This window comes from Exophiala xenobiotica, assembly GCF_000835505.1.
Source record: "Exophiala xenobiotica strain CBS 118157 unplaced genomic scaffold supercont1.2, whole genome shotgun sequence".
NCBI lineage: Eukaryota > Fungi > Ascomycota > Eurotiomycetes > Chaetothyriales > Herpotrichiellaceae > Exophiala > Exophiala xenobiotica.
The window spans coordinates 49442-74955 of record NW_013562493.1 but is presented as its reverse complement, the minus strand read 5'-3'; the positions used below and the strand labels follow the sequence as shown (position 1 = coordinate 74955).

The 25514-nt window shown below is 51.3% G+C and overlaps 10 protein-coding genes across 10 annotated transcripts; 5 read left to right on the top strand and 5 right to left on the bottom strand.

Moving 5' to 3' along the window:
* Positions 1-45: 45 nt before the first annotated feature.
* On the bottom strand, positions 46-3204 carry PV05_02196 (glycogen [starch] synthase). The gene is made up of 5 exons (XM_013462757.1): positions 2578-3204; positions 2434-2531; positions 2112-2387; positions 504-2062; positions 46-450 (listed from the first exon to the last, which is right to left on the bottom strand). Exons 1-5 carry the CDS (start codon positions 2651-2653, stop codon positions 342-344), a joined length of 2118 nt encoding a protein of 705 aa, XP_013318211.1. The 5' UTR covers positions 2654-3204; the 3' UTR covers positions 46-341.
* Positions 3205-3402: 198 nt separating this feature from the next.
* On the bottom strand, positions 3403-4770 carry PV05_02195 (farnesyl pyrophosphate synthase). The gene is made up of 2 exons (XM_013462756.1): positions 4574-4770; positions 3403-4521 (listed from the first exon to the last, which is right to left on the bottom strand). The coding sequence occupies exons 1-2, from the start codon at positions 4694-4696 to the stop codon at positions 3598-3600; spliced, it is 1047 nt and encodes a 348-aa protein (XP_013318210.1). The 5' UTR covers positions 4697-4770; the 3' UTR covers positions 3403-3597.
* Positions 4771-4913: 143 nt separating this feature from the next.
* On the top strand, positions 4914-6319 carry PV05_02194 (DNA repair protein). Its single transcript, XM_013462755.1, has one exon. The coding sequence runs from the start codon at positions 5037-5039 to the stop codon at positions 6120-6122; it is 1086 nt and encodes a 361-aa protein (XP_013318209.1). The 5' UTR covers positions 4914-5036; the 3' UTR covers positions 6123-6319.
* Positions 6320-6432: 113 nt separating this feature from the next.
* PV05_02193 (uncharacterized protein) lies at positions 6433-9543 on the top strand. The gene is made up of 4 exons (XM_013462754.1): positions 6433-6763; positions 6816-7097; positions 7149-8993; positions 9041-9543. Exons 1-4 carry the CDS (start codon positions 6676-6678, stop codon positions 9301-9303), a joined length of 2478 nt encoding a protein of 825 aa, XP_013318208.1. The 5' UTR covers positions 6433-6675; the 3' UTR covers positions 9304-9543.
* A 925-nt stretch (positions 9544-10468) lies between these two features.
* Positions 10469-11183, bottom strand: PV05_02192 (uncharacterized protein; the record flags this gene model as incomplete). Its single annotated transcript, XM_013462753.1, has 3 exons — positions 10469-10635; positions 10715-11039; positions 11091-11183. The coding sequence occupies 3 exons, from the start codon at positions 11181-11183 to the stop codon at positions 10469-10471; spliced, it is 585 nt and encodes a 194-aa protein (XP_013318207.1).
* A 610-nt stretch (positions 11184-11793) lies between these two features.
* Positions 11794-13457, bottom strand: PV05_02191 (uncharacterized protein; the record flags this gene model as incomplete). The annotated part of the gene is made up of 2 exons (XM_013462752.1): positions 11794-12728; positions 12779-13457. 2 exons carry the CDS (start codon positions 13455-13457, stop codon positions 11794-11796), a joined length of 1614 nt encoding a protein of 537 aa, XP_013318206.1.
* A 777-nt stretch (positions 13458-14234) lies between these two features.
* On the bottom strand, positions 14235-16111 carry PV05_02190 (uncharacterized protein; the record flags this gene model as incomplete). The annotated part of the gene is made up of 4 exons (XM_013462751.1): positions 14235-15033; positions 15085-15349; positions 15419-15505; positions 15553-16111. 4 exons carry the CDS (start codon positions 16109-16111, stop codon positions 14235-14237), a joined length of 1710 nt encoding a protein of 569 aa, XP_013318205.1.
* Positions 16112-16529: 418 nt separating this feature from the next.
* Positions 16530-18290, top strand: PV05_02189 (uncharacterized protein; the record flags this gene model as incomplete). The annotated part of the gene is made up of 3 exons (XM_013462750.1): positions 16530-16731; positions 16792-16836; positions 16886-18290. Exons 1-3 carry the CDS (start codon positions 16643-16645, stop codon positions 18288-18290), a joined length of 1539 nt encoding a protein of 512 aa, XP_013318204.1. The 5' UTR covers positions 16530-16642.
* Positions 18291-20957: 2667 nt separating this feature from the next.
* On the top strand, positions 20958-22980 carry PV05_02188 (uncharacterized protein; the record flags this gene model as incomplete). Its single annotated transcript, XM_013462749.1, has 7 exons — positions 20958-21411; positions 21459-21676; positions 21724-21897; positions 21945-22051; positions 22102-22262; positions 22312-22716; positions 22766-22980. 7 exons carry the CDS (start codon positions 20958-20960, stop codon positions 22978-22980), a joined length of 1734 nt encoding a protein of 577 aa, XP_013318203.1.
* Positions 22981-23913: 933 nt separating this feature from the next.
* PV05_02187 (uncharacterized protein) lies at positions 23914-25477 on the top strand. Its single transcript, XM_013462748.1, has 6 exons — positions 23914-24238; positions 24290-24399; positions 24450-24542; positions 24596-24669; positions 24724-24987; positions 25097-25477. The coding sequence occupies exons 1-6, from the start codon at positions 24007-24009 to the stop codon at positions 25434-25436; spliced, it is 1113 nt and encodes a 370-aa protein (XP_013318202.1). The 5' UTR covers positions 23914-24006; the 3' UTR covers positions 25437-25477.
* Positions 25478-25514: the final 37 nt, after the last annotated feature.

The following is a 25514-nucleotide window of genomic DNA, read 5'->3' as shown; positions in this document are numbered from 1 at the left end:
CAGACATGACCTGTCCGAATGTGTCAGGTTCTACGCGAGAAATGCCAGAATATGGTCATGGACAGTAACATTACGATTTTGCTTTAGTAATCAACATGAGCCAGCCTGTACCATACGACGGTGCTTGCTCGGCTGAGATGCGGATGCAGATGATCGATACATGAGAAACGGCATCAAGGACCCAGAACTGGAAAAGCAACTTGCGTTGGAAATACCCCTTCAAATTGATAACGCACTGTGTCTGGCTGCTTGCTGCTTCCTCCATTCGAAGTTACAGTGTTACTTGCTGGATGCTGAGGTATCCAATCTCTTGCGACATCTTCTGGCTGGGCGTTGCCATCTCATGAACCGTTCATCCCTCCAACAAGCGGCGCAGGAGAGTTGGGTCCGGAATCCTTCTTGGTCTTGAGCGTGAGTGGGAAAGGATAGTCATCTGGCTCTTCCTCCTCACTAGACACGCAGTTAGCATGGTGAGCGTGGTTGTCGTCAACAGTGGTACTTACGGCAACCTCCACGCAATGTAGTCTTCGGTACTTAGACCTTCCTTTCCCTCTTGCAAGGAGGCGAAATCCCCTGGTGTCATCATGCCAGAACGATCTCTTGGGGATCCTGGCACTGACAGTGGTCTCGATATCTTTTGCTCGGTGCCACCAATGATGTCGTCAAATTCATCAGCGTCTTCGAAGGAGGCGGGATAGGCACGTCTCAAGGCGAGCTGTCGAGCCTTCACATATTCCATGCCCATACGTTTCCAGTCGAGGAGGTCGCTGAGACGTTCTGTACGATTTCGCTGGTTGATCCGCTGTCTCCGACTCTTGTTGGCGAATTCGAACATGTAGTCAGTCAGCTGATTGACGGAGTCATCGACGCCTTTGAGCCGGCGGTCGACGATGTAGATGCCGTAGTCGGACGAATTCTCAATGAGCTCCTCCATGTAGCATCCGAAACCCGACAGGTTAGTGGTGATGGAAGGAACACCCATAACGGTGCACTCAGCAGGCGTGTAACCCCATGGCTCGTAATAGGAAGCAAAGACACCCAAGTGGGTGCCGCGGACGAAGTCATCATAGTCCAAAGACAGAACTGGATTGGCAGAGTTCAAGAACTCCGGGTGGAAAACAACCTTGACACGATCCGAGGATGAGTTGAACAGCTGCACCCGGCGTAACTGGCTCAAGACAGGATCCTCTGCGTCGTTGACCATGTTGTGAGTGACAATTGGCGGCAACTGGTGTCGTTTCATAGCAAAAAGTCGACGTCGGAGCATGACACGATCAGCTGGTGTGATCAACTCTTTCTCGTCCGGCATAGGGTCTCCCTCTTTCCAGTGGACAGATCTTTCAAAAAGTCTACGCCCAATACCGCGTTCGATGTTGGAGACCGTGTCGGCCAATGATTTCGTCACTGCTTGGCCCTTGAGGGAGTCGACCGATAGAGAAGTTGTCTGGGCCGGCATTATCAGGAAGGCGACGATGGTAAGCTTGGAACCGGTGACCTTGAGTCTGTGGTTCAAACGTGCCAAGGACTCGATGAACATGTCGACACCTTTGTTTCGATACTCATATCTTCCAGCCGTGAAGAAGTATAGCGTATTCTCCAAGTCGAAATCCAGATGACCATAGAAATGTCCTCGTACGAATTCATGGATCTTTTCCTTTTGTACGGAATGGAGATTCTGGAACTCGTGCACAGCCGAGAACTTCTTGACATTCAGACCATTGGGTAAGACACCATCCGGTTTCCGCTTCAGCAAATGCTCGCTTTCGAAAGCGGTAATGTGGGAGACCGTCGTGAACACATCGGCGGAATGCGCCGAACCTCTTTCGATGCAGTATCTATGGTAGATGCCACGCTTTCCAGCTTCTGCATCGACATCGAAATATTGCAAATTGTTGTAGAAGTCGACCGAACCGGCGCAGAGATAACGCCCGAGGAGAGTAGCGTGCGTGGTGAAGATGGTGGTGAGGTCCATCTGACGCCTTTTGGTCAAGGGAAGAGCAACTCCGGACAGCCACTCATGGAAGTGGGCGATAACTGCGCGGTTCGTTTCGCGGGAGAGAAACTAGAAGATGTCAGCTCAAAATCGGCAATTGTCTGCCACCAGCTCTTACTTCGCCTAGGAACCAAGCCACGAGGTAGCCAAACACAATAGCTTCATTCGTTTCGTGATCTCCAGCGGGAGAAGGAATTCCAGCTATTGACCAGAGGTCTCCCTTCCATTCGTCAAGCCAACGATAACCCGTTCCAGTGTTTATGAGCAAGACTCTTGGAGCACCTTCAATCAGCCATCTTCCGTACATCAGCTCGATGCCACGCTCTTGCATAGATGCAATCGTTTCTCGTAATGGACCGGGGGGAGGCTCAAGGGCTTCTACTTCGACCGCAGCCTGTACTGGTGAGCGTGTATTCGCAAATTCTTGGTGATGCGCATACCGAGTTCTTGTTCAAAGGCCCGATCAGGGTGTATCTTTCGCCATATTCCGCAGTGGTGACTGGAGCTTTCGACTTGAGTACCGAGTAGATGCCACCCACTGTACAGAATTAGCACATGTCCACAGCTGTTGCGAGATCACGGACCTCGATTTGCAACTTCAGTTGCAACCTCGAACAGCAAATGGTTCTTGATGTCTCTCTTCCCCGTGTCGCCGTTCATGTTGGCGGTGCAGTCTTCCGTGGGTATAAAGTAAGGAGAGGGATGAGCAGAGCTGGACTCTGCTGCTGTGAACTCGAGGGCGAAAACTTCCCCGCAGAAGCGCAGCTCGTTCAAACAACTTATGGCGGACCGGATGTCAAAAGCAAAAGCTAGGACTCTTGAAGCTGCAAGATCTGTCTTATTGAAGGTTTGTCTGGCAGTTACAAGAGCACCGCCGAGGAGTAAAAGCAGAAGACGTAATGCAGAACAGTGGTAGCTTATGGCAAGAAATTGAGGCAGGCTGGGCCGAAATAATGCGACCGTTCTTTGGAGTGCCAGTAGTGAGTGGATTCGGTGGATGAGGAGTCGAGGAGCGGATCCACCACAAAGCAAGGGCAGCTGGATCCTTGGGCCAGATTCGTCTTGGAAACCTCCAGACTCGAGATCGAAGCTCTTGAGAAGCCCATGTAAAGATCTGCGTGTGTCCACGAAGCTGTTTTCGAGGCCAAATGCAACGGTCTGTGCAGAATATCGACTTTGGGGAAACAGAGGACCGCGGCTCTGGGGCAAAGAATGACGAGCTGCCTCGCCAGTCTGGGGCTAATGACAGTTACCTTTATGCTTGCTTGGATCACACCCATAATACAATGCTCTAGCAACGTCATTTTGAGCTTGCGGCTCCCTCATACGGTCTAGGCCTCATTGTCAGATAGGTGGCTCGAGTGGCTTTCCCGCGAATTGTTTCAAAGCTTTGGTTTATGTGTCCACCTTAGGTCTCAAGCTGCGTTTGTGATTGATGTAGCACTTTCAAGGACCCAACGCACCCCGAATTATTGGGGGATGGTCCCGCATTCTTTGCAGTTTGCCAGGCGCATCGCGAATGCGACATAGGCGCAGATGCTGCAAGGTATCAGGATGCTGAAGCACATGACGAGCTTCTCAGCAATAGGATGTCTACGTGAGGCCTACTTGCTGCGCTTGTAGATTTTGGCCAAAAATACCTCGAATACTCCTCGCTTCAATCCTTCACTTTCGTCGACGCCTGCAATCATCTGTCGGATCTCGCCAACGCGCTTCTCTTCATAGTCCTGGTATCTCTTCTCCAGTTGCAATTCATTGTATAACTCCTTCACCCGAGCTTCTTTCGCGTCGTCCTTCTGTCCATAATTTTCATCCAGCAGCCTCCTCTGCTCTGGTGTGCAGATCGAGAGCGCTTGGTTGATCAACCACCCACACTTGTTGTCCTTGATGTCTGTTCCAATCTTTCCGATCACTGCAGGATCGCCAAACGCATCAAGGTAGTCGTCTTGGATCTGGAAATACTCTCCAAGAGGAATGAGGATGTCGTGTGCTTGCTTCAGGTTTTGTGGAGTGGCCAATCGAAGGTAGTGCAGTGCCAGGGCGACAGGCAGGTAGAAGGAATAATATGCCGTCTTATATATCACAATGAATGTGTATTTCTGCATGCTGAAGTTGTTGAGATCAACATTATCTTCCGGAGCAGTAATAAGATCACAAAGCTGACCCAGCTCAGTCTGCCATGTTACTTCGTGAAACAGCTCGATCAGGCCAAGGTATGCGGGATGTGAGCGGAAGTGCTTCTTGAGGATGAGGTATATTGCTGACTCTAGCATGAATGCGTCGTTTATGGCAATCATTCCAACTCCAGGCTGTCGGTACCAACATGGCTCCCCCCGGCGTGTAATACTCGAGTCCATGATATCGTCGCTGACAAGGAAGAAAGCTTGTAGGAGTTCGGTAAGCCAGCCGAGGGTTGCGAGGTCTTTGAATTCTTCGGAGGATAGAGGCCGTCCGAGGAGTTGTGAGCCAGTGTCTGGCACTGACATGCCTCTGTTCAACTTGCCACCAGGTGTGTTCGCGTTGAGGGACTGAGTGCCAAGTCAACAGAGCATCTCACTTGAAAAGATCGCAAGAGCCTACCTTCTCGAACCATTGTAGTGCATTGTTGGGAAGGTTGAACTTTTTGGCTTCTCCAAGTAGATCTTGCACCAGGGATGGGAAGACATGCTCGAAATCTGAACGCGCAGTCTTGGTTGCCATCATGACTCGACAGTATCTGACTCACAAATGTCCACGAGGTTTGATGTTCTGGAGAGAGAGCGGAAGCTCTGTATGAGACCAAAACTTTTGGGACTGCTCGCTTGCGACTTCGGAGATTCCTTCACCGAGTGGCTCGCCAGGCCGCCAGGCGCTTATATAATCCAGGCACCGGATTGGGCTGTTCGTCATTCTACCTGCGCGTGCGCCCAGATTATCAAAAGCCATCTCTCTCTGGAGCATTGATGCCACGATAGAGGTATGCACGGCGTGTGTCGCTTTAGAGTAGTTGTCGAGATCTTATCGTTCCTCATACACTACCGGCTCCCGATCGCCTACTGATAGGATGTCAACGCGTCCTTCGACGCCTCCTCCCCGGAGTGGCGAAACTGCTACCTCACCTTTGACGCCGGAGCAGGTTAGGAGGATCGAGATCAATCGACTCAAGGCCAAAGCACTCCGAGAGCAGCGTGATGCAGAAGCCGCAGGTGCAACCATACTCAAACGGTCAGACAGCTCGGCCGCTGGACAGAAACGAAGTTTTGAGACATTTGCTGGGGCTCCCGTTTCCAACCGAGATGCAAGATCCCCGGCGAACCCTGCGCGACCGCTCGAAGCCATCCAGCCTGCGCGGAATCTTGCCAAGTATGTCGAGTATGATTTCAGTAAGATGGTAGACACGAAGGGTGGGTTCCTGACTGCGGACGATGATCCTCACAATAAAGCAATGCACGCAAATGAACAGGACGTCAAGCCTGCCCATGTGACTCAGGGAGAATGGGAGAGACAGCAACTGCTGAGATCGTTGCGAAATCAGAAGACTGGCCCGTTTGAACCCGGAATCAGTGCGGCGCAAGATCAGAACACCAAGTCGTGCAGAGAATGCGGCACGCTGGAGGTCGATTGGAAATGGCTAGACGTCTTTGATATCGCAGTATGCAATGCTTGCAAAGAGAAATTCCCAGAGCGATACAGCCTACTCACCAAGACCGAAGCAAAGGAGGATTATCTGCTCACTGACCCGGAACTCAAAGATGAAAACCTCCTGCCACATCTCGAGAGACCCAACCCACACAAATCTACCTGGCATAACATGTTTCTCTACTTGCGATGCCAGGTGGAAGACTATGCCTTTTCAGAAAAGAGGTGGGGTTCCGCCGAGGCGTTGGATGCCGAATTTGAGAAGAGGCAAAATGAGAAAAAGAGGCGAAAGGAAAACAAATTCAAGTCAAGGCTGGCCGACCTGAAGAAGCGCACGAGAGTGGAAGCACATCAGCGTGGTCGGAAAGGAGGTGGAGGGAATTTTGGCGATGATCTCGGCGATGGGAAACATGCTCACGAATTTGGTCGCCCAGTGGACAATCCAGAGAGCGGAATACCTATCAAGAAATGTATAATCTGTGGACTTGAGGTTGAAGAACTGGATTTGTGATTTTAGATACCCCGAATGCAAGCCTCCTTGATTGTTCAAATGTTTTAATGCTGATGATCTGTGGTATAAACATGTGTGACAATACCTAGGTAGCTACGAGCCACAATGTCTCTGGTATGGTCTCTAAGAGTGGTCTTTTCTGGAACATGAAGTAGTTGAACGAAGCATGGGGAGAGGAATGCAAAATAGACCAGATGAGCAACTGCTAAGATGGGTCAGGTACCTAAATCTCATGGCCGTCAATTTTAAGGCGACTGCGCCGGCGCTAAAAACTGCCGCAATTCGGACAGACAACAAGAACATTACACTTCTTTCACAACGATTCCTTGCGTGCCACGGTTCCTTCTGTCTTCACCCTTGCCAGCTTGTCTTTCACTCTCTGAGTGACTGTTAGTCACTTCTGTGTAGCTTTTCCTGCCCGACGACTGCTCTACCGTCACTGTGCGAACTGAACGACCTCGGTTGAGGCCAGCGTGACCATCCTTTACCTCTGCGCTTCACCAAGATGGCTAGATGAGAGGCTCACAGTCACACGAGCGCCCGGAAGCGCAACATGGCGTGGCAGTCCGGGGCTGGTGGCAATGGTGCGGGAGGCATGGCCACAGGAGAACCCAGCGGCGTGCAGGCATACACGCTGCAAGGTACAGCTTCCTTTGCCTTGCGCAACGAACCACCTCTGACAGTTTACTACAGGTGTTATGCGATTCCTGCAAACTGAATGGCACCGACACGAAAGAGACCGCAATGCCTGGGAAATCGAACGTGAAGAGATGAAGAATCGCGTGGCTGTACTTGAGGGCGAGACAAGGACTAGCAAAGGCATACGGACATCCCTCGAAAGACATGTGAAGCTCTTGGAGCATGCTTTGAAAAAAGAGCGCGACAAATCCAGAAGCGTGAACAAAGGTGAATCTGTCGAGGCCAGAAAAGAGGCAAAGGAACATGCGCGTGATGAGCTCAAGGCAGTTTCAAAAGGCAAGTGTCCGTTTGAAGTCGTTGCTCATCCACTGACAATGAATGCTATAGGATCAATTGCGAAGAGCGCCAGCCAGTTTGATACTGACATCGACCCCGACAACCGGCTCGCCCATGGCGTACGGCAAGAGAAAGAACGCGACAAGTCGAAAAGCTACCTCTCGAAGTGCTCCTCCGAAATCACGTACCATGTTCTCCCCACGACTCATATCCCTCCCGACACGAATGAGCCTCCGCTCTCTGCAAATGGCAATCATGTCTTCCCTGGGCGACAGCCCACTCAGCAAGAACTTCAAGAAGCATACCTACAGCTACAACAGGTGAAACAACAGCAGCAGCGCAACGTCGCCATGGTCAGAGAAAATGCTGGACAGCAACCGCCAACATTTGCTGAACCTTCGCCACTTTCCCGATCCAACACACAAATCAATATCGAAGAATTCCAGAGAAGTCCTGTAGAAAACAGAGCACCTGAACCGAACACCCAGCCTGCGCTGGATTCGAGAAAAAACTTCTACAACGAGCAGTTGCCCATCACTGAAGAGCACGTCGAGTCGATTTCCCACAGTTTCGACGTGTACGGGCGTGAAATTGCGGCGAAGGACCAGACCGAGCTGCGACCGGGAGAAGAGGCGAAGCAGGAAATCTCCGATGGTTGGGATTTCGACGATGGTCCAGCAGTTCAGGGAAAAACAGAAGCAGCAACACAGCACAGAGCAGACACGGAAGTCTTCCCAAGTGCGCATCTCATCCCCTCCAAGTCCCCGCCTCGCGCTCCTGGCTCATATCGGCGGAGGAGCTCTGGAGCTAGACGACGAAGCGAAGGCAGCAACGATGCTAGAGAACTGGCCACGAAAACGGATGCTACACAGTTCAGAGTACGCTTTGCCATGCGAGGTCATCTGGACGTTGTTCGTGCAGTCATCTTCACAGGAGGCGGCAGTCCTTCAGAACCGGAATTTTGTACAGCAAGCGACGATGGAGGTGTCAAAAGGTGGCACATTCCAGCATCTTATGCACACAACGTGGCTCTGGGCGATGATCTGGATCGCATAGCACATTTCACTCATCGCGGGCACATTGGTTCGGTCTGTTCATTGGCTGCGTGTCCCCCTTCTGCAAACTTCTCAAGTGGTGGCCGGGCAGCTGGTGACGGTTGGATATTTTCAGGCGGAGAAGACGGCATGGTCAAGGTTTGGGAACGTGGTCGAGTCGACGCCAAAGCAACATTGGAAGGCCACAAGGATGCAGTTTGGGCATTGTGCTGTCTGCCTGGCACGCTAGGGTCCATTTTTGGTGATCGCTGTTCCCAGTTTGGTGGCCCTGATCGGGTCCTGCTTGTTGCTGGAGGTGCTGATGGCACCATCCTCATCTGGGCTGTGAGCACGCCTCCTCAGATATCTTCACCACCTGCTGGAAGTCGGTCAGCAAGAGGTAGCCGAAGAGCCAACTCAATATCAGCAGGCTCCAATTTCCCCAGCTCGCCTCAACCAAATATCGCCAGTACGACTCCGTTCAACTACAGCCTGGTACACCGGATAGAAAGAACGCAACATCCTGCCCCGACTTCAATATCTCCTTTGGGGCCACACGGCGAGAGCTTCATTGTCAGCTACACAGACGCAAGTGTTCTTGCGTTTGACACGCGGACGGGGGAAGAGATTGTCGGAATGGCTAGCCAAGAGACCTATGACGGAACTCCGAACACCGGCGTCAATGCTGTTGTCGCTAGCAGTACAGGCTTCGATACCCGTGACTCGGTGGCTCCAGGCCGGCGTGGTTCGATGGGCGAAGATGATGTTGTGCATGGAGCGACTGGCTCCGATGGAGGCGTCGAAGGTGTTGTCATCGCTGGCTACGAAGATCGGTATATCCGCTTCTTCGATGCTAATAGTGGTATGTTCCCCCAAGCCTTAACCGTCGTGCAAGCTGACTTTCTACAGGGCAATGCACCTACACTATGCTCGCCCATCCTTCTGCAATTTCCTCCTTGTCTCTGAGTCCTGACGGCAGAGAACTCGTATCAGGTGGTCATGATGCAAGTTTACGATTTTGGTCCCTCGAAAAGAGGAGCTGTACACAAGAGATCTCAAGTCATCGCATCATGAGGGGCGAGGGAGTCTGTAGTGTTGTCTGGAGTCCCGACGGAAGATGGGTCATCAGTTGTGGAGGCGACGGTGCTGTCAAAGTCTTCTCACGGAGTTGAAAAGACGGTTACCACTTTTATACGCCTTTGATCATGTTCAGCTCATGTGATACGCTGCAGATACGTCTCATCATAACCCAATACATCTTTCTCGATCCAAGGACGGCTCAATACATGTTATGATTGGCTTTCTTCAGCTTCCGCTTGAGCAGCTCGCCTGGTCGCCTGATATGGTGTATTTGGTCTTGCGAAGTTGGCGTGCTGAATAAGCGCCGTCGTTTGAATTGTGCATGTTGCCCTTCGCCATGCTGCAAGCACGCATGTCTGCCACAACAGGCTTGGCTGCATCCAGCAAGTCGACAAGGATAAGCCAGAGAAGCCAGAGAGCGGAACGTATAACAGATCATGATACGTGACCTTACAGCGTGTCAGACTGAATCTGCAGGACAAGCGGCTCTTCCAACTCTTATTCCAAAAGCTGCCTTGTACCGGACTACAGTATCGGCAACAGTCAATCTACCAATTACAACTTTGTCAGTCCAAAGATCCGACCTGTCAGCAAAATACGCACACACGACTTGAGTCGACCCTGCTTTCTGCCACACGAACTCCGTCTCACCTGGAAACAAACTGAGGCAAGCATCGCCATTGCCGGCCTTGGCTACATCGGAGAAGAATAATCTGGCCGACTTTCACCATTGCCATCGTACTATTGGACAGCGCTCCCAACAACAAGGATCCGCTGAACGTTGTCGAAGATTCGTATGCTGCAGTTCAAGGGATCAGCAGGATATCCAACTGTTGGACCTACCATCTTAAGGCCAATTGCTATTCGATGGCTGCAGTATCGATATCAACAACTTGAGATGCACATGTTACGGTGGAAAAGGTCAAGACGTCGGCTTTGTTGTCTCAATCGTAGATTTTCTGCTCCGTCCGATAATATCATGCCTGGGTGCCGTACAATCTCTTTCAAAGCGTTGATGACCGAACATCGTGGAGTAACAGCTTCCAATGTCACGACGTTAGCGTTGCTTGACATCAACAGGATGGCCATGCTTCTTGTCCAGCTCTGCAATGATAGCTTCGCACACCTCTACAGACGCCAAGTCATCCTTACCTGAACAAATGGGCTCTTCTATCCCAGCCACTAATCTAGCTAGGTGTTCCGTCGGCCAATTTGGCTGCTCGTTGCTGCCAATTGGCTGCGTCTGCAGCTTTGCATTTACATTGGTACGCGGTTCAACAATACTTTCAAGAGACGAGAGTTCTTGATTTCGTCCGCTCGAGCCTTGAGTTCATCCACGTCCCAATTGACCCAAACAAACTTGCCCTTGAGGAAGCCGGCTTCTGGCGACGCAAGCCAGAGGTGAAATTGAGCAGGAAGTTCGACTGGGGCCATGTTAGCATGTCAGTCAAACCAAAGGTTTGTTCTCTTGCATAGGAAAGACGAGGATAAATATTCACTTACCTTCATCTTGCCCCTGAAACCCACTGCCGGAGTTCAGCTCGCGGGTCACGACGCCGGGCTGGACGTTGATAATGCGAAGGTTGGGATTCTCAGCCTGGAGGTAGCCGAACAATTTGGCGTCTGCTAGCTTGGCGGTGGCAGAGAGCCAGAGCTGTGGCACAAGGTCGATGTGGGCGATGCCGGATGAGACCGTGGCATCGGCGGCCAACAGCAGCATCATAGCCTGGATGGTGTTGAACGCTGACCCCGAGTTCATCTCCAGGCCCTGGTAAAAATTCGTTGCCTGGGTAAGGATCAATGTAGACGCCTGTGGTTGCGTTTGGAGCTGCTCTTAGGAGAGTAATAACCTTAGCCCCTCTAGTATCGAATTACTCACTCGTACAACTGGACGATTGAGTTTTGAGTGCGGTGATGAGAAGTTTCCATCGCCAGGGTAGAGGCCCGACGATTTTTCTATGCGCAAGGACATCTTCCTTAGACACCAACCGATCATTGCATGATTATAAGCAGTATTTAGAATATATGTGAAATAGACTGCATATGTTCAAGATGTGTGTGCAATTGGATAGCGTCGCCGCTGTAGCATCATATTGATTGTCATCCGCGGAAGCTATCTCCTAGGTCTTCAAAGCGGCTGCTGACAAGCTGGAAACGAATGAGCTTGAGAGCACAGTAGGAGCGTAGGTTGTTGATTTTGGCGTACTGACGCCTGCACTGTCATCTGCGGAAAGTAAGAGGATTCCTAGATGCAGTGGTCAGACAGTGATTATGGTGTGCCATTCATTCTGGAAAAGTGGCTCGCTTCCTGACGAACGTAACCGCGTTTAGTTTTTGAAGATATTGTCCCTCCATTAGTACTTAATGTACTGTATCCTAGTAGGCTTATATTGTTCAACCCATCAGGATCATAATGTTGTGTCGATCTTCTACAGTTATATGCGCCCAAAACATGACCAGCAAAACTTATGGCCAAGGGCCAATAGAATACAGCGATCCTTTCACCCATTCCAAAGCCAATGCGGGTATTGAAATCAAGATATTGAATGGTCTCATGGATCAGACCGACAACCGCGGCAAGGCTATTCTGCGAGGATCTCTTGCACCACCTCGAGTGCACTGGCCAATTCCTCGTCGTAATATGTTCGCCCGACGAGCGAGAGGCCGACAGGGGCGTCCTTGAAGACTTCGGGCTCGTAGAGATCGTAAAAGTACTTGTCTTCCTCTGACTTGGGCACGTACGTCTCGTCCTTTTTGTCCTTTTCCATGTCCATCTGACCGGCTGGGAAGACGATGGCCGGATAGTCCAACAAGTTCCATTGAGCCGTGTAGGCCCAAGATCGAGCCTTTTGGATGGGCATGGCGGCACCGATGGTGGCGGGACACAAGATGAAGTCGACGCCGGCCTCGTTAAGGCGTCGCAAGTATTCCTTCTTGTACTGGTCCCTTTCCACGACGATGGCGCAGTTCTCGGCGATGGTCCGGTCTTTGGCGTACTCGTTTTCCGGCAGGATCCATTTCGTCAAGGGATACCAGGGTTCGCCGCTCGCCTCCATGGCTTTGAAGTCGACCTTGCCATTGTCGATCCAGTATAGGGCGGCGATGATCTCCCAGCATTTCTTGTGCTCGTACGGGGTCCATTCTTTCAACTTGACGCCGGCCGCTTCCAGCTTGGCCACGGCCTCCTTCAATACCCGTTTCACGGGCGGGTGAGGTTCCACGATACCGTCATTCCACATGACACCAATGGTGAAGTCTCGCCGTTTGGGAACCTCCCGCCAGGGCATCCGGAGACAGTAAGGGTCGAGGGACCAGGGTTGAGCGTCTTCCAACGTCTTGAGCAGGAGTTGACAATCGCGCAGCGAGACCGCCATAGGTCCGACGATACAGAGAATCTGCTCCGACCCTCCAGCCGAGAGGCAGATGCCGTCGTACGGCGTGCGCCGTGCGGAGCAACGAAATCCATAAATTCCATTGTGGGCCGCGGGGACCCGAACGGAGCCGCCAATATCGGTACCTATATGCGGGTTACTTTGAGGGTAGTATAGTCCACGGTGTAAAACTCACCCAAGCCGAGGACACTACCACGCATGCCGATGAGAGCTCCTTCGCCGCCCGAGCTTCCACCGGCGCTCAGGTTCCGGTTGTAGGGCGTGACGGTATTGCCCCAGAGAGGACTCGACGTGTCGATGGAAAAAAGCGCCTGTGGCTGAGTGGTGCGGACGTGGAAGACGGCACCCAGGTTCCGAAGCAGGACCAGGATGTCGGCATCTTTCTCGGCCACATTGTCGATCATGGAGCAGAAACCGATACTGTTGACCTTGCCCTTCATGCCAATGTGGTCCTTGACACTGATCGGGAGACCGTGTAAGGGGCCGATGGGCTTGCCGTGTTCCTTAAAGTAGGCATCTAGGTACGCCGCTCGCTCCAACGCGTCGTCGGCGAGGAATTCCGTGACACAGTTGACGAGCCGCGAGGCGAGTGTCGCGCGACGGAGGAAGGCCTTGACGACCTCGGTCGAAGTGAGCTTCCCGCTTTGAAGTGCCGCCACCAGCGCCGTCGCATCGTACTTTTGGGTGATCTCGAATTCGCGCGACGTCAAGACCTTCTCGGGTACATCGAGGACGTAGTGCCCCAAGTTCTTAGGTAGGTCTTCGTCGCGAATATAGTTGGGTACCTTTTTAAGCGAGGTTTCGCGAAGCTCATTGGCCCTTCGAATGGCTTCTTTGTAATCGGTGACCACCATGTTTGGTATTTCACGTCGCGAAATTCTGTTTTCCTAAAGTTGGGCTTCCTCTTGAGGCAGAAATAGTAAACGAGAAGACCGAGGTAATACTATCAAGCTGTAGACGTTGCACGCGCACAATCATTTCGGGGAGAAGAGGAGGACGTTGACCAAATGATATACGTAGATGGCAGACCTATAGATCGGTACCGGCGTAGGTTCTGACCTGGACCAAAGTCACTTCGTGAGCGCCTAGGTCCGTCGTCTCGATGCCCAATTAGGTCGGGTGGGTCGCTTTAGCTTATCTATCCGAGAGCCTACATGTATACGTGGATAACTTAGGTTAGACATGGTCGGAAATTTGTCGCGTAGATCCGGTGGCACGGGATTAAGCTCAACCCTTCATCTCACCTAGCGGAGCATTTCACCGCGAAATGTAAAGATTCCGTTAAGCAGTAGCAGGAAAAGAGTTTCCCGTGACACGCCCTGGTATCTGCCCTGAGATAACTCGTCTTGCGAATTCAAGCGATCGGTGCTGCTTTTGCAATAACAATTTACGGGGGTTTATGATGCTACATATGCTTCCTCTGCCTGTAAATCAGCCCACTAGTAAGTCTTTGAGGGGCTAGAAACAAAAGACGCGGCGAGGCTGAGTCTCACAGGCAAGGCCGAGTGAAGCCTCACGTCATAAGCAAGTCCACGCTAATAATGAGGCGCTTTCCCTTTGAATTTTGTGCTATCACGGTGTCCTTATACTACCAGGCTCACCGCGAGGCTGCCAGGGCTGTTCTGTATCCATCACTCTTTGACCATGTCCAGATTGAGTGCTGGGATCTCGACGCTCGTCTGCCCCTCGCTGAAATTGAAAATGAACAAATCCAGAGGTTTCCCGTAGTAATTCAATACATCGAGGCTCAACCAGGTAATGCAGGTTGGGGTTCCGGCGTCAATGGCGGCATTTTCGTCCTGAAAAACAGCTCGGAAGGCAATCTTGGTTCCTCCGGATGTGGTTCTCTCGATCAAATCCGTTGGGTAAAGCCTGATACTCAACGCTGATGGAGAAATTCCGGCGACGGTTGCAAGTTCTTCGCGAATGTCTGTGGATCCCATTGTGAAGTTGGACAAGGACAAGCCAGGCATGCCATCCGGCTTTTCAATAATCAAAGTTGCCGCTGTTTGGTTTGATCTGTACTCTCCAGTGTAAAGAGAGCCTGCCTGACTAATCGCTGCTTCCTCGAGGCCCGGTAGGAGCATGTCGGCGACAATATCAACATGGACATTGAGATCAGGTGCGGACACTTCATCTGCTGCGAGGATGACAAAGCCGACGTTATAATCGGGCACGAGCCCGAAATATGAGCTGTAAAGACCCACTGAGCCATAGCTAGTATAGATGTCAATGACAGGATTGATGAGACTCTGATCCTCGGTCGATTTGTAGATAATCCAGGGGCGACCGGCGTCATTGACTAGGTTTGATGTGTGGGTAATTGGCTTGAGCCACCTGCGTGTCATGGCAGATGGAATCAATGTGGAGTTGAGCATCGCTATTCCTGCTCTTGAGATATCGGTGATTGTGGAATACATTGAGATGGACCTTTTGAAAAAGCTGTCAGTAGGTGTAACACTGGGCTTCATTCGTACTCACGGGGCTTCGTCGCCAAAGTCGGTAGACCAGCCGCTCACGCTCTCGTTTGCCCCCGGAATCACAGCATTTGTGCTGTTTGGTGGGCAACGCAAGCTACTGCGTGATATCCCTATTGACTTCGCGGTTTGGTTGAACATGGCTTCATATGGTCGGTGTTTGATGCCCTCCAGGGCATAGGCGAGCAGTTGAAAAGCCGTATTCGACATAATAGGAGTTGTGCCCGGGAGATAAACGGGCCATCGGGCACTCAGGTCTTTGAAGAAATCTGCACATTGTCGTTAGTTCTCGTCGTAAACATGGTCTGATAGAGTAGATGACTCGCCTGCTCTCGTACAGGTTTGCTGGAGACAACCAAAGTGATTCGCGACTACCGACGTATCGGGAAGGGAAAAATTCTGCGCGCTCAGATCGGTGATGCCGTCTGTGTCTGCCGTTAGGACGGAACCTGGTTCAATCGTTCAAACTTACAATCTCGAGGTACTCCAGAAACGTGTCCCGCAAGGTCACCAAGTGTGACATCCTCCCATGAAAAGTGTCCAAATGTGATTGGACCTTTCTCCTCGGCCAATTCTGGTAGGTATTTCGTGATCGAGTCGGTCCAATATGCTTCTCCAGCCTCGATGAGAAACACCCAGACCGTAAAGACTTCTGTGACCGTGCCGATACGGAAAAGGCTGTCCGAGTCAAGTTTTGACGTTCCGAGTTTTGTTTTGTCCAGGGCGGGCGCCGCATAATGGTACTCATAAAAGAAGGGATGTGAAATGTTGAGAGGGTCATTGGAAGTAAACAGACCGATAGAGAAAGAGGTAGTGTTGGAGGAAATCGTCCCATACGTGCTGTTGGAGGTGGCAACAAGTTCATCAAGTGTGTCAGTGGCATTTTTCAGCACAGATTGAACGATACTGTCCCCGGCCAGTCCGCTAGGAAGGGGAAACCGTGGACCGAGAATGGGACATGGTTGGAAGGACTCCGAAAGCGAGGAGCGCACCAGCGATAACAAGAGAATGAAGGAGCTTTGAAGAAGCATGTTGAACTCGACCGTGAAATGAACGAGTAGGTAGTTGTAGGTCGAGGTATAGCAGTAGAAATAATAGAGACTGGTGCCTGCGTCGCGCCTTCCATCGGGCTTTTTATAAGCTGAGATTGGAATTGCACCGAATTTGCCATTTGACCAGCATGGAGCATCGCCTTCGATCCATAAACTCCGTGACTTCTATTTCGAGCCTGGCATGGTAAGTGAATATTGGAGCTCAAGTCTGAGAGATTGATTGATCGCTGCTGCAAGTTTCCCTCAGAGGAAACGAGAGCGACGACCCAATTAGATTTCGCTATTCTGGTGGAGTCGATGGAGTCGATGGAGTCGACGGGGTTCGATAGAGGCTGATGAGGCTGACCTTGTTTTTTTAAGGCCTCCTACAACTCACCACCTTCGAACGCCATTTTCTCTTAACTTCCCATCCTCTTCTTCTCTCGTCGCTCTTATATCTCGATTAAAAATCGCCTCTGGTGGACATAGCTGACGCGTAGGGGATAATTGGCTGAGTATAAGCGACGCGTCATGGCCACGGACGCCACAGAAACACAGCCACAAAGGGTCAATGGCCGACTAGGGTCGAAGAAGACAAAGAACGGCTGCTTCACGTGTCGGCAAGTTAAACAATCGGACAAAATTTTGTCAAGTAACCGGAGTTGCTCATGAGTACGCAGAAAGCATCGGGTCAAGTGCGATGAGAGCAGACCACAGTGCAAGAGGTACGACACATCCACCGACCCGGCATGCCGCTGATACAATCTCTCCCAGATGCACACGGCTGAAGCTTCATTGTGCTGGTTATCAAGATGTCTTTAGAGACGTTAATGTCTCGCGAAAACGTTCGGCGACTCCAGCCCACAACCCCAGCCAGTCGGCCGCCAATCCCGAGCGCCCACTCGGCACCTTTCACGGAAGCGACGATGAGTGTCGACTGTTTGAATATTTCCGCAAGAGAGTCGCCTTTCAGCTAGGTGGTTTCCTTGACGAAGACTTTTGGATCACGACGCTTCTGCAGGCCTCTCACTCGACGTCATTCATCCGTCATTCGGCGATTGCCATTGCAGCATATATTGGGGAACGCAACGGACATTTCAGAGCAACGACGCCTCGGCAATCTTGCAATGTCGCTTTGAACTACTACCAAAATGCCCTTTGTAGGGCAAGTCAACGCACAGAATCTGCCGACCCGGAACTGGTGGCCATACTAACTTGTCCCCTCTTTCTTTGCATGGAATTTCTGCAGGGCAAAAAGCTGCAGGCCATGTCCCTTTTCCTACATGGACACTTTCTGATGGAGTCTTGTCAAGGGTGGACTCGTCGGCACTCTGCTCTGTCCGAATGGGCAACTATCAACGAGAGTCTGCGTCCCATGTATAACAGACTTGTGATGATGGCAAAGCTGTTCGGACACAATCTCCCGATCTACTATGCCAACCTACCGTTTCCGCCTAGTCCAAATCCCACACTGTCCACTTTCAACAGCCTCAAAGACGCCCGGGATCTTCTTTTCCAGCACTTGGTCGTCACCCACGAATTTGTCAAGAGCTTGAACTCTACGACGGCTCGGCCGATTTCGACGCACAAACACTATTTGCAGCGACAGGAGGAGCTGCGCATCCAGCTAGATATATGGTACAGCGACTTTCATCGAATGTGTGGGAGTCTCGACGATCCCGACCATGCCGTGATCGCGACGCTGAGCATGTGGCATGCCGCCGCGGTGATCTGGTTAAGAAACCCGCTCGAGGGTTTTGAGATGTCATTCGATGAGAGCCTCGATTGTTTTCAGGTCATTGTCGAGAAAGCCGACGAGGCTCTTGCTACCAAGCGACAAATTCATGACGCCTTCACCTTTGAGATGGGGGTGTTGCCGCCGCTGTATTTCACGGCTCTGAAATGTCGCCACTTCTCATTGCGCAAAGAGGCATTACGCCTGATGGGGAAAGGTCCGAGGAGGGAGGGACTTTGGGACAGGGAAGAATTGCTTACCGTCGCATCGCAGGCATTTGCACTTGAAACGGCGGCTCAATCAGACATCACTTCCTTACCCTCCGAGCCCGAGCGCTTGCTCCGGGTGAGGATTTTTCAGCAAGACGCCGGTCATGAACTCAAGGCTGCCTTTATTTATAGAGATGGTCAAGTCGAACGAGTCTGGAATCAAATTATACAATAGCCGCTTAGCCGCCAAGTCTTAAGTACACGAAGGGGCCAAACTGTGTTCCCAATATAGTTGGCGTTTTACGCTGCACTACCGGCTTACCTTCCTTCACTTCAGGAATTATTCTGCCGTTATAAGGTCGTTCCGTAACAGTTGACTTGAACTAGCTTAGATCCGGGCGGGTTTCGGCTCTCCATGTCACACGGGCCAATAGCATTCACTTCCGGGAGCCACCACATCGCGGTCTGCTCTCGACGGGTCCGGTGTTAGCGGTGAAGTTCTCCAGCCTGGACTAATTGCTTGATCTTTCTTATGCCTCTAGCAGATGCCAACCTAGGACTACTATGCCAGGCACATCCGCATTCGACGCAGATATAGCATATAGAGCTCGTAGCTCTACCAGTATATGACAGCCGTGAGGACAGCCGAGGGGTGCTACGCCGCTTGGACCCCGGAACAGGAGAAGTATTCTATATCAACGTGTGTGTAAAGGGGAGTAACGATCTGCCCATCCCACAAGATCTCTAACGTTTCAGCACCGTGGTCCGTACGCTTCTCTGTTCATTCCAATCCTTCGCCGTGCCGAGACAACATCTCCCAGTCTTGTCAGCCGGCTTACTAGCTCGAGGGACACACTCATTGAAACACCGAAGGCAGAATGATCGTTACCTGCGCAGGTCTACGCAAGCTTTCGAGGTCTTCTGTGGCCCCCACTTCAAATAGTCCAGGTACGAGAGCACTATGTCACAGGAAGATCTTGACGTATACACAATTTATATCTTGTTCTCACCGTCCCTAATCTTTTGCTAGGAAGAGATCATTCGCCACGACAACAGCAAGGCTCTATGCCGCGCCGATCCCCCGAGTGATAGAGGGTCTGGATGTATGAACTCGCACCTTTTAACAGCCTTTTGACTAGACACTGTACTGGAAGGTCTATAGCTAACTACTTACTTGATCAGACACAGAAATTAGACTGTAGAAGCTACAGTACAGATCCACAACATAAGAGCCTCCTGCTTCCCCCTGCCGCCTCAGCCTCGAACCCATGTCCTCTAGTTTGGATCATGACCGGATTCGACGGCTGGCGAACCGATTTGGCGGGTTCGCAGCAGGGCTGGCTGTTCTAGAGGGGTGGCCACCATCGTTTCCGAGATTCCCGGTACCGGCGATTGGCCAGCAGCAGCACAGGATCCTCAAAGTCCCGATCGATGTTGGTCGAGCTTGTTGGATTGGGTCAACGAGCAGAAGGAAATCGACAGTAGGAAAATCATTGTATGGGTTTTCTCGACAGGCGGCCTTTATGCGCTTCTGCCGCTCATACTCACCACGACCGACTATTGGCCTCAATCAATCAAGGCGGGGGCTGCGATCACATGTTCGACCGCGAGTGGCTCGAGAGCGTCAATAAGCTCGAGTGCCCCTTTGACCTGGCAGTATCACTCGCGCATAAGCTCTGCTATAATGCGGATGAGTGCTTTGACGTCGTCGTCAGTTACTGTGAGACTATTGCGCCACCTATGACTGAGGACCATTGTCACGCATTGAGGGCTCTGTCCAAAAATTCTGCTCTCATAGCTTCTATCAAAGCGTTGCTCCGAGGGCGTGAGACCGCCATTAAAATTCTCAGTAAGGGTATGACAATACGCAGGTATATTGCTACATCCTAAGCGGCTAGCAGAAATACCGAGGTACCTGGATGTGCCCGATTATTGAGATTCCACCGCCGCCAAGCTCTTCTACGACCTCTTCCCCAATCTGAACAGAAATTGGAGAGTAATTGGGTGCCCTGGACCTCGCTTCGTCAGAGAAGAATCGAGCCCTGGCCTAGTCAGATCACATCACAATCTCCGTCATCTTGTATTTCTTCGCTAACTTCGAGAAAGCGACACGATGGCATTCGACTGAAGGAAATCATAAGACATTTGTGTAGCTGCTTTGCCCAACGAGCACGCGATATGACATTCTACAGCCAAGCCATGACATGCCTAAGGCATCAAATCAACCTCCCAGTTCAAGTCTAAACAACCATGGTCTAGGGCCCTAAGAGTGGCATCGGGTTGCGGTTGTGGATCTCTACACAAGAAGACCGACAAGAACGACCACCCTTGGCAGCAGGTTAAAGAGATGCCTGCATTCTGGGTTCGCTCGCGACAGATCGTCGATTTCCCATTGATATTGGCACTGCCAGTCCATCTACAACATGTTGATGTCCAAGAGCGCGGTATCTTTGAGGACTTTGTTGAGTGTCATCACGTTCCGTTGGGTATCTCCCATGTTTCCATGAGCACCGATGTAATCGACCTCCTACCTCCTCAATCTTCCAGCCAATGACCGGGATGCAATTACATGTTACTCTCTCGCAGCGTTCTACAGGGTGTCTTGCGTGCTTGAATTCCTGCAGCTGAAAAGGCTAGTAGCCATACGGGCATGCCTCCGAACGAACGCCCAGAATCAGCAAATAATTGTCCCATATGTCGTGAGATGCTGTCCATCCACGGCTTCGATGTCGCCATTAGCCAAGACAATCGGCTAGAGCTGGCTCCTGGCGACACCATCCACGGCCATTGCGACAGCAGCTTCAGCTGGCTAAGGTATCTAACTATAAGTACCCGATACCTCATCGGCTATCGTTGATGCTACCTGCTACCAAAACTCCTCATTTGAAACCTCCTAGAAAAGATGGCAACGGTCCTTGCAAGAGGCCCCCAGATAGGAAAATCTGAAGCTATTGTCACCCCTGAACCTCTGTACGGAACTCCACCGAGCTCAGAGGTGAAGTTGTCGTTAGACCTCGTTCGAACCCTTAATCTAGGCGAACCAACCGAGGAGAAGAAGTTCTGGTGGCAACGAGGTCGTAACTTCAATCTCGATGCGATTGCAACACTTCCCTCTGTATACGATGACCCGGAAACAGCCAAATACTATCAGCCTCGTGCTGACTGGGAGAATCTCCACCGTTTCAATCCGAGTGCCAGATGGACGTGGAGGGAAGAATACCAGGTGCTCCGCAAAATCGACCTTCGAATCATGGTATTTGCCTGTATCATGTTCATGTCTCTCGAGCTGGATCGGGCCAATATCAATCAAGCTCTAACAGATACCTTTCTCAAAGATCTCGGCATGGACACCAATGGTATTGTCCTCCGCAAGCCTCCGGTTGGCGCGACTAACAACGAACAGACTACAATTGGGGTAATAGCGTGTTCAAACTCGCCTTCTTGTGTGCTGAGCTGCCGTCGCAACTGGTATCTAAATGGATGGGCCCAGATCGCTGGATCCCGACGCAAATGATACTTTGGTCTATTGTTGCGAGTTGTCAATTCTGGTTGTCCGGACGAAGCAGCTTCTTGGTCTGCCGAGTTCTCCTGGCTCTCTTGCAAGGAGGCTTTATTCCCGACGTAAGCATCTTTAAAGAACAAGATGCGCTAGGCTGACCTGAGGAAAGATGATACTGTACCTCTCATACTTTTACAAGCACGGCGAGCTGTCTCTTCGTCTAGGCTTCTGGTGGACAGCCATGTCGCTGGCCGATATCATTGCTGGCTTCCTCGGCTTTGGCTTGCTCCATCTCCGAGGACATCTCGGTTACTCCGGCTGGAGGTGGCTTTTTCTCATTGAGGTCAGTCCGACCAGTGCTGAAATAGCCTGATGTTAACTCGTGCCCAGGGACTTTTCACCCTTGTCGTGGGACTAACTGCATTCACCCTGATGCCCCCAGGACCATGCCAAACGGCCAACTGGGCTCGAGGCAAGAAAGGGTGGTTCACTGAACGGTAAGTCGTCCGTGCCCTCAGTGCCTGAGATCTTGCCAATGTCACCATAGCGAAGAGACCATCATGGTCAACCGGATCATCCGAGAGGATCCAAGCAAGAGCACAATGCACAACAGACAGCCCATCACGCCTAAGCTGTTATGGCAGAGTATCTCCGACTATGATCTTTGGCCGGTCTATCTACTAGGGCTGAATTTCCAAACCCCCATGAGTAAGTCTCGTCGTTCTCCTGTTGCAGCGCCATGACACTAAGAGGATAGCCACTCCGCAACAGTACCTCACCCTGATTTTGAGGCAACTCGGGTTTGGAACATTCATGACGAACTTGCTGTCGATTCCGAACTACGTCGGCCATATCATCACCATGCTCACCTTTACTTATCTTGCCGAAGTTGTAGGTCAGCTCTGGATTTTCGGCTTGCTCGCACAGCTGTGGGCTTTGCCTTTCCTGGCATATATGTATGCGGTCGACATCAACAGTATCAACAAATGGGCTGCCTTTGGAATCATCACCACCCTTTTAGCGTACCCGAGTACCCATGCAATTCAAGTGGGCTGGAGCTCCAGAAACTCGAATTCTGTCCGAAGCAGGACTGTCAGCGCGGCGCTGTACAATATGGCTTGCCAGTCTTCTGGAATCATTGCGAGCAATATCTACCGTCAGGGTGAGTCGTATGATTTGGATTATTGCTGGCGGTTTACTTACAGGTACAGATGACAAACCTCGCTATCGCCGTGGGAACCGTGTGCTTGTGTCCTTGTGTGCGTTGAATGTCGGACTATATGCCTTTGCGAAGGTCTACTACACTCTACGCAACAAATATCGCGACCGTGTTTGGAATAGCATGACCGAGGAACAGCGCACTGAGTATTTGGCTACGACGACTGATCAAGGGAATAAACGGTTGGACTTCCGCTTTGCTAGCTAAATAGAATTCTCCAGAGCAAGAGCGCTCAAACGCAGGGACGGACGGCGGGTGATCGTGGAGCAGGAAGAGTGAAGATGAAAACGAGGAGCAGCTGAGCAGACGGGGATTGCGGCAGAGCTGGTGCGGAGAAAGGTGCGAAGTGAGTTCTGCCGGTCGAGGAACACTCACCAGGGTGGAGACTTTCGCGGAGTGTTGGCAGCTGGGTCTGCGCAAGAATTAAGGCCTAGTGCGTGAGGAGATAATGATAACAGAGGAGCACAGAGGAGCAATTAGTAACGTATATCCCAGGGATGATGCCACTTCTGAACCTTCTCACGACAACATTTCACATGTTTCCAACCTTCATGAACAATCACAGCCCAACCTTGTACTATCGATAATACTCGGTATCGCATTCAGTTCATTCCCCCACACTATAAATATGGTCTCATTCCGGCTTTCCCTGCATACTTAGCGCCTTGACCTGCTCTCACAGCCCCTGCCGCATTTGCATTACGTTCGTTGAGGCTGACAAGCGGACGACTGTCGGTACAGCCCCCTCACGCAATCTAACCTTGATATGGGGGGCTCATCCGCAAGGCTGGTGCAATATACTGTACCTGTAGTTGACGCGACCAGTCACTAACGATATCAAGCTGGGCCAAGGTCTTTCGGAATCTGGTCGACCACAAGCATACGGTCCCACGTACCCGAGATTGCGCAATACGGAGAGCAATGGCGCGAACATGAGGAGATTGGTGCGAAATGATTCTATCTCTGCTGCTCATCTACGCTTGTATGTCGTGCTCCGAGGGATGGCCAATGGCTTGTAGGGAAGATCACGATATCAAATTCAGCTGTCTTCAACCCTCTTAAAGACGCTTGGTATCTCGGGAAACCGGCAAGGAGACTACAAGCTGGGCTTTCTGGCCGTTGCTATATCAGCCTGCGTATCTGGAGTTTTATACTCTCTCTGGCCAGAATCCGACTGTGCGAACGTGCAAGAAGTGTTTTGCAACTCCATTCTATTAAAGTCTTCCGACAAACATGGCACCTCCTGCTGCTGATATCGACCTTATCTCCCACCAATCGACCACCACCATCCCGGTCACAAAAGGGGCTAACGCAAGCCTGCTCAAGGAACCACTGAAGTATTCCGGCTCTCTCGACGGATACAAGTCCTTTGAAGCCACCAACGTCATTGGTCGCGAATACCCAGAGCTGCAGTTGAGCGATATCTTGCACGACGACAACAAAATCCGCGATCTCGCCATCACAGGTCGGTCTGGTCCACGTCATTTTAAGGGGCAGCTAACCTAATATAAAACAGTATCCCAGCACGGCGTTGTCTTCTTCCGCAACCAGAATATCAACATCGAAGATCAAAAAATACTTGGCCAGAAGCTCGGGGAGCTGACGGGTAAGCCTGAGACGTCGAAGGTACGTTTATCGACACTTCCTCTGGTAGCGCCACTAACACTATGATCTAGCTCCATCGTCATGCCCTGAGCAACAGCAAGCGGGGTATTGCAGTTGATGAGAACGGTAAGCTCGACGATGAAGTCTCGGTCATCTCGTCCGAGGTAAGCTACCATCATATTTGTTTTTATTCTTTGGTGCTAAAGGCACTGTACAGCAAAATCGCAAGTTCTATAAAGATCGATTTAGCCCCGACACGAAAAGACTAGCTAGCGAAGGCTGGCACGCCGAGTAAGTGCTTTCGAAGCTCCTTACACCTACTAAAGTACTAACGATACGTCCTAGTATTACATTCGAGCGCATCCCCTCCGACTACGCTATCCTCAAAATTATCACGAAACCTGAAGACGCCGGCGGCGACACGCTATGGGCTTCAGGCTACGAGCTCTATGACCGGCTCTCGCCTGACTTCCAGCAGCTAGCGGAGAGACTGACAGCCACGCACTACCAGCCCAACTTCGTTAAGGTGGCTAAGGAGTTCGGCGAGGAACTCATCGAGCAAGATCGCGGCGCGCCCGAGAATAATGGCATTGACTTCACTGCGTCTCAGTAAGTATTACCCTTCTTTAACGTTCTTGTTCTGTTCTGAGCCGGAAGGAAAATGCCCATGGAAAGATCAAATCTCCACAATTAATCAGTCGCTGACTTTTACTCCTAGTCCCGTCGTCCGTACCAATCCTGTCACCGGCTGGAAGAGTCTCTTCGGCGCTGGCCATCAGGTTCACCACGGCTGGATCGATAACGTCAGCCCGCGGGAGAGCGAGATCTTGAAGGCCTATTTCCTGCAACTCATCACCGATAATCATGACTTGCAGGTTCGTTTTCGCTGGAACGAGAACGATTTGGCAATTTGGGATAATCGATCCGTCTTCCACACAGCGACCAATGATTACTTTGGCAAGAGACAGGGGAATCGTGTTGTGTCCTTGGGAGAGAAGCCCTACTTTGACCCGAAGTCGGTGTCGCGTCGCGAGGCGCTGCGTGCGGCCGCGGCTTAGTGGACTGTGGACAATTCTAGCAGCCACAGAATAGATCAACAAATTAAATATAGCTTATATTTGAGATTGGTCTTGGCT

Excerpts from the sequence above, each read along its gene's own strand:
- PV05_02187 (XM_013462748.1), top strand. The coding sequence starts at position 24,007 with ATGGCACCTCCTGCTGCTGATATCGACCTTATCTCCCACCAATCGACC. Across the intron at positions 24,400-24,449 it reads GTAAGCCTGAGACGTCGAAG|CTCCATCGTCATGCCCTGAG; the intron begins GTACGTTTATCG and ends ACTATGATCTAG. Across the intron at positions 24,670-24,723 it reads AGCGAAGGCTGGCACGCCGA|TATTACATTCGAGCGCATCC; the intron begins GTAAGTGCTTTC and ends GATACGTCCTAG.
- PV05_02194 (XM_013462755.1), top strand. The coding sequence starts at position 5,037 with ATGTCAACGCGTCCTTCGACGCCTCCTCCCCGGAGTGGCGAAACTGCT.
- PV05_02196 (XM_013462757.1), bottom strand. The coding sequence starts at position 2,653 with ATGAACGGCGACACGGGGAAGAGAGACATCAAGAACCATTTGCTGTTC. Across the intron at positions 2,063-2,111 it reads TGGCTTGGTTCCTAGGCGAA|TTTCTCTCCCGCGAAACGAA; the intron begins GTAAGAGCTGGT and ends GACATCTTCTAG. Across the intron at positions 451-503 it reads TACATTGCGTGGAGGTTGCC|TGAGGAGGAAGAGCCAGATG; the intron begins GTAAGTACCACT and ends CTGCGTGTCTAG.
- PV05_02195 (XM_013462756.1), bottom strand. The coding sequence starts at position 4,696 with ATGATGGCAACCAAGACTGCGCGTTCAGATTTCGAGCATGTCTTCCCA. Across the intron at positions 4,522-4,573 it reads CACTACAATGGTTCGAGAAG|TCCCTCAACGCGAACACACC; the intron begins GTAGGCTCTTGC and ends CTTGGCACTCAG.
- PV05_02193 (XM_013462754.1), top strand. The coding sequence starts at position 6,676 with ATGGCGTGGCAGTCCGGGGCTGGTGGCAATGGTGCGGGAGGCATGGCC. Across the intron at positions 6,764-6,815 it reads GCAGGCATACACGCTGCAAG|GTGTTATGCGATTCCTGCAA; the intron begins GTACAGCTTCCT and ends AGTTTACTACAG. Across the intron at positions 8,994-9,040 it reads CTTCTTCGATGCTAATAGTG|GGCAATGCACCTACACTATG; the intron begins GTATGTTCCCCC and ends GACTTTCTACAG.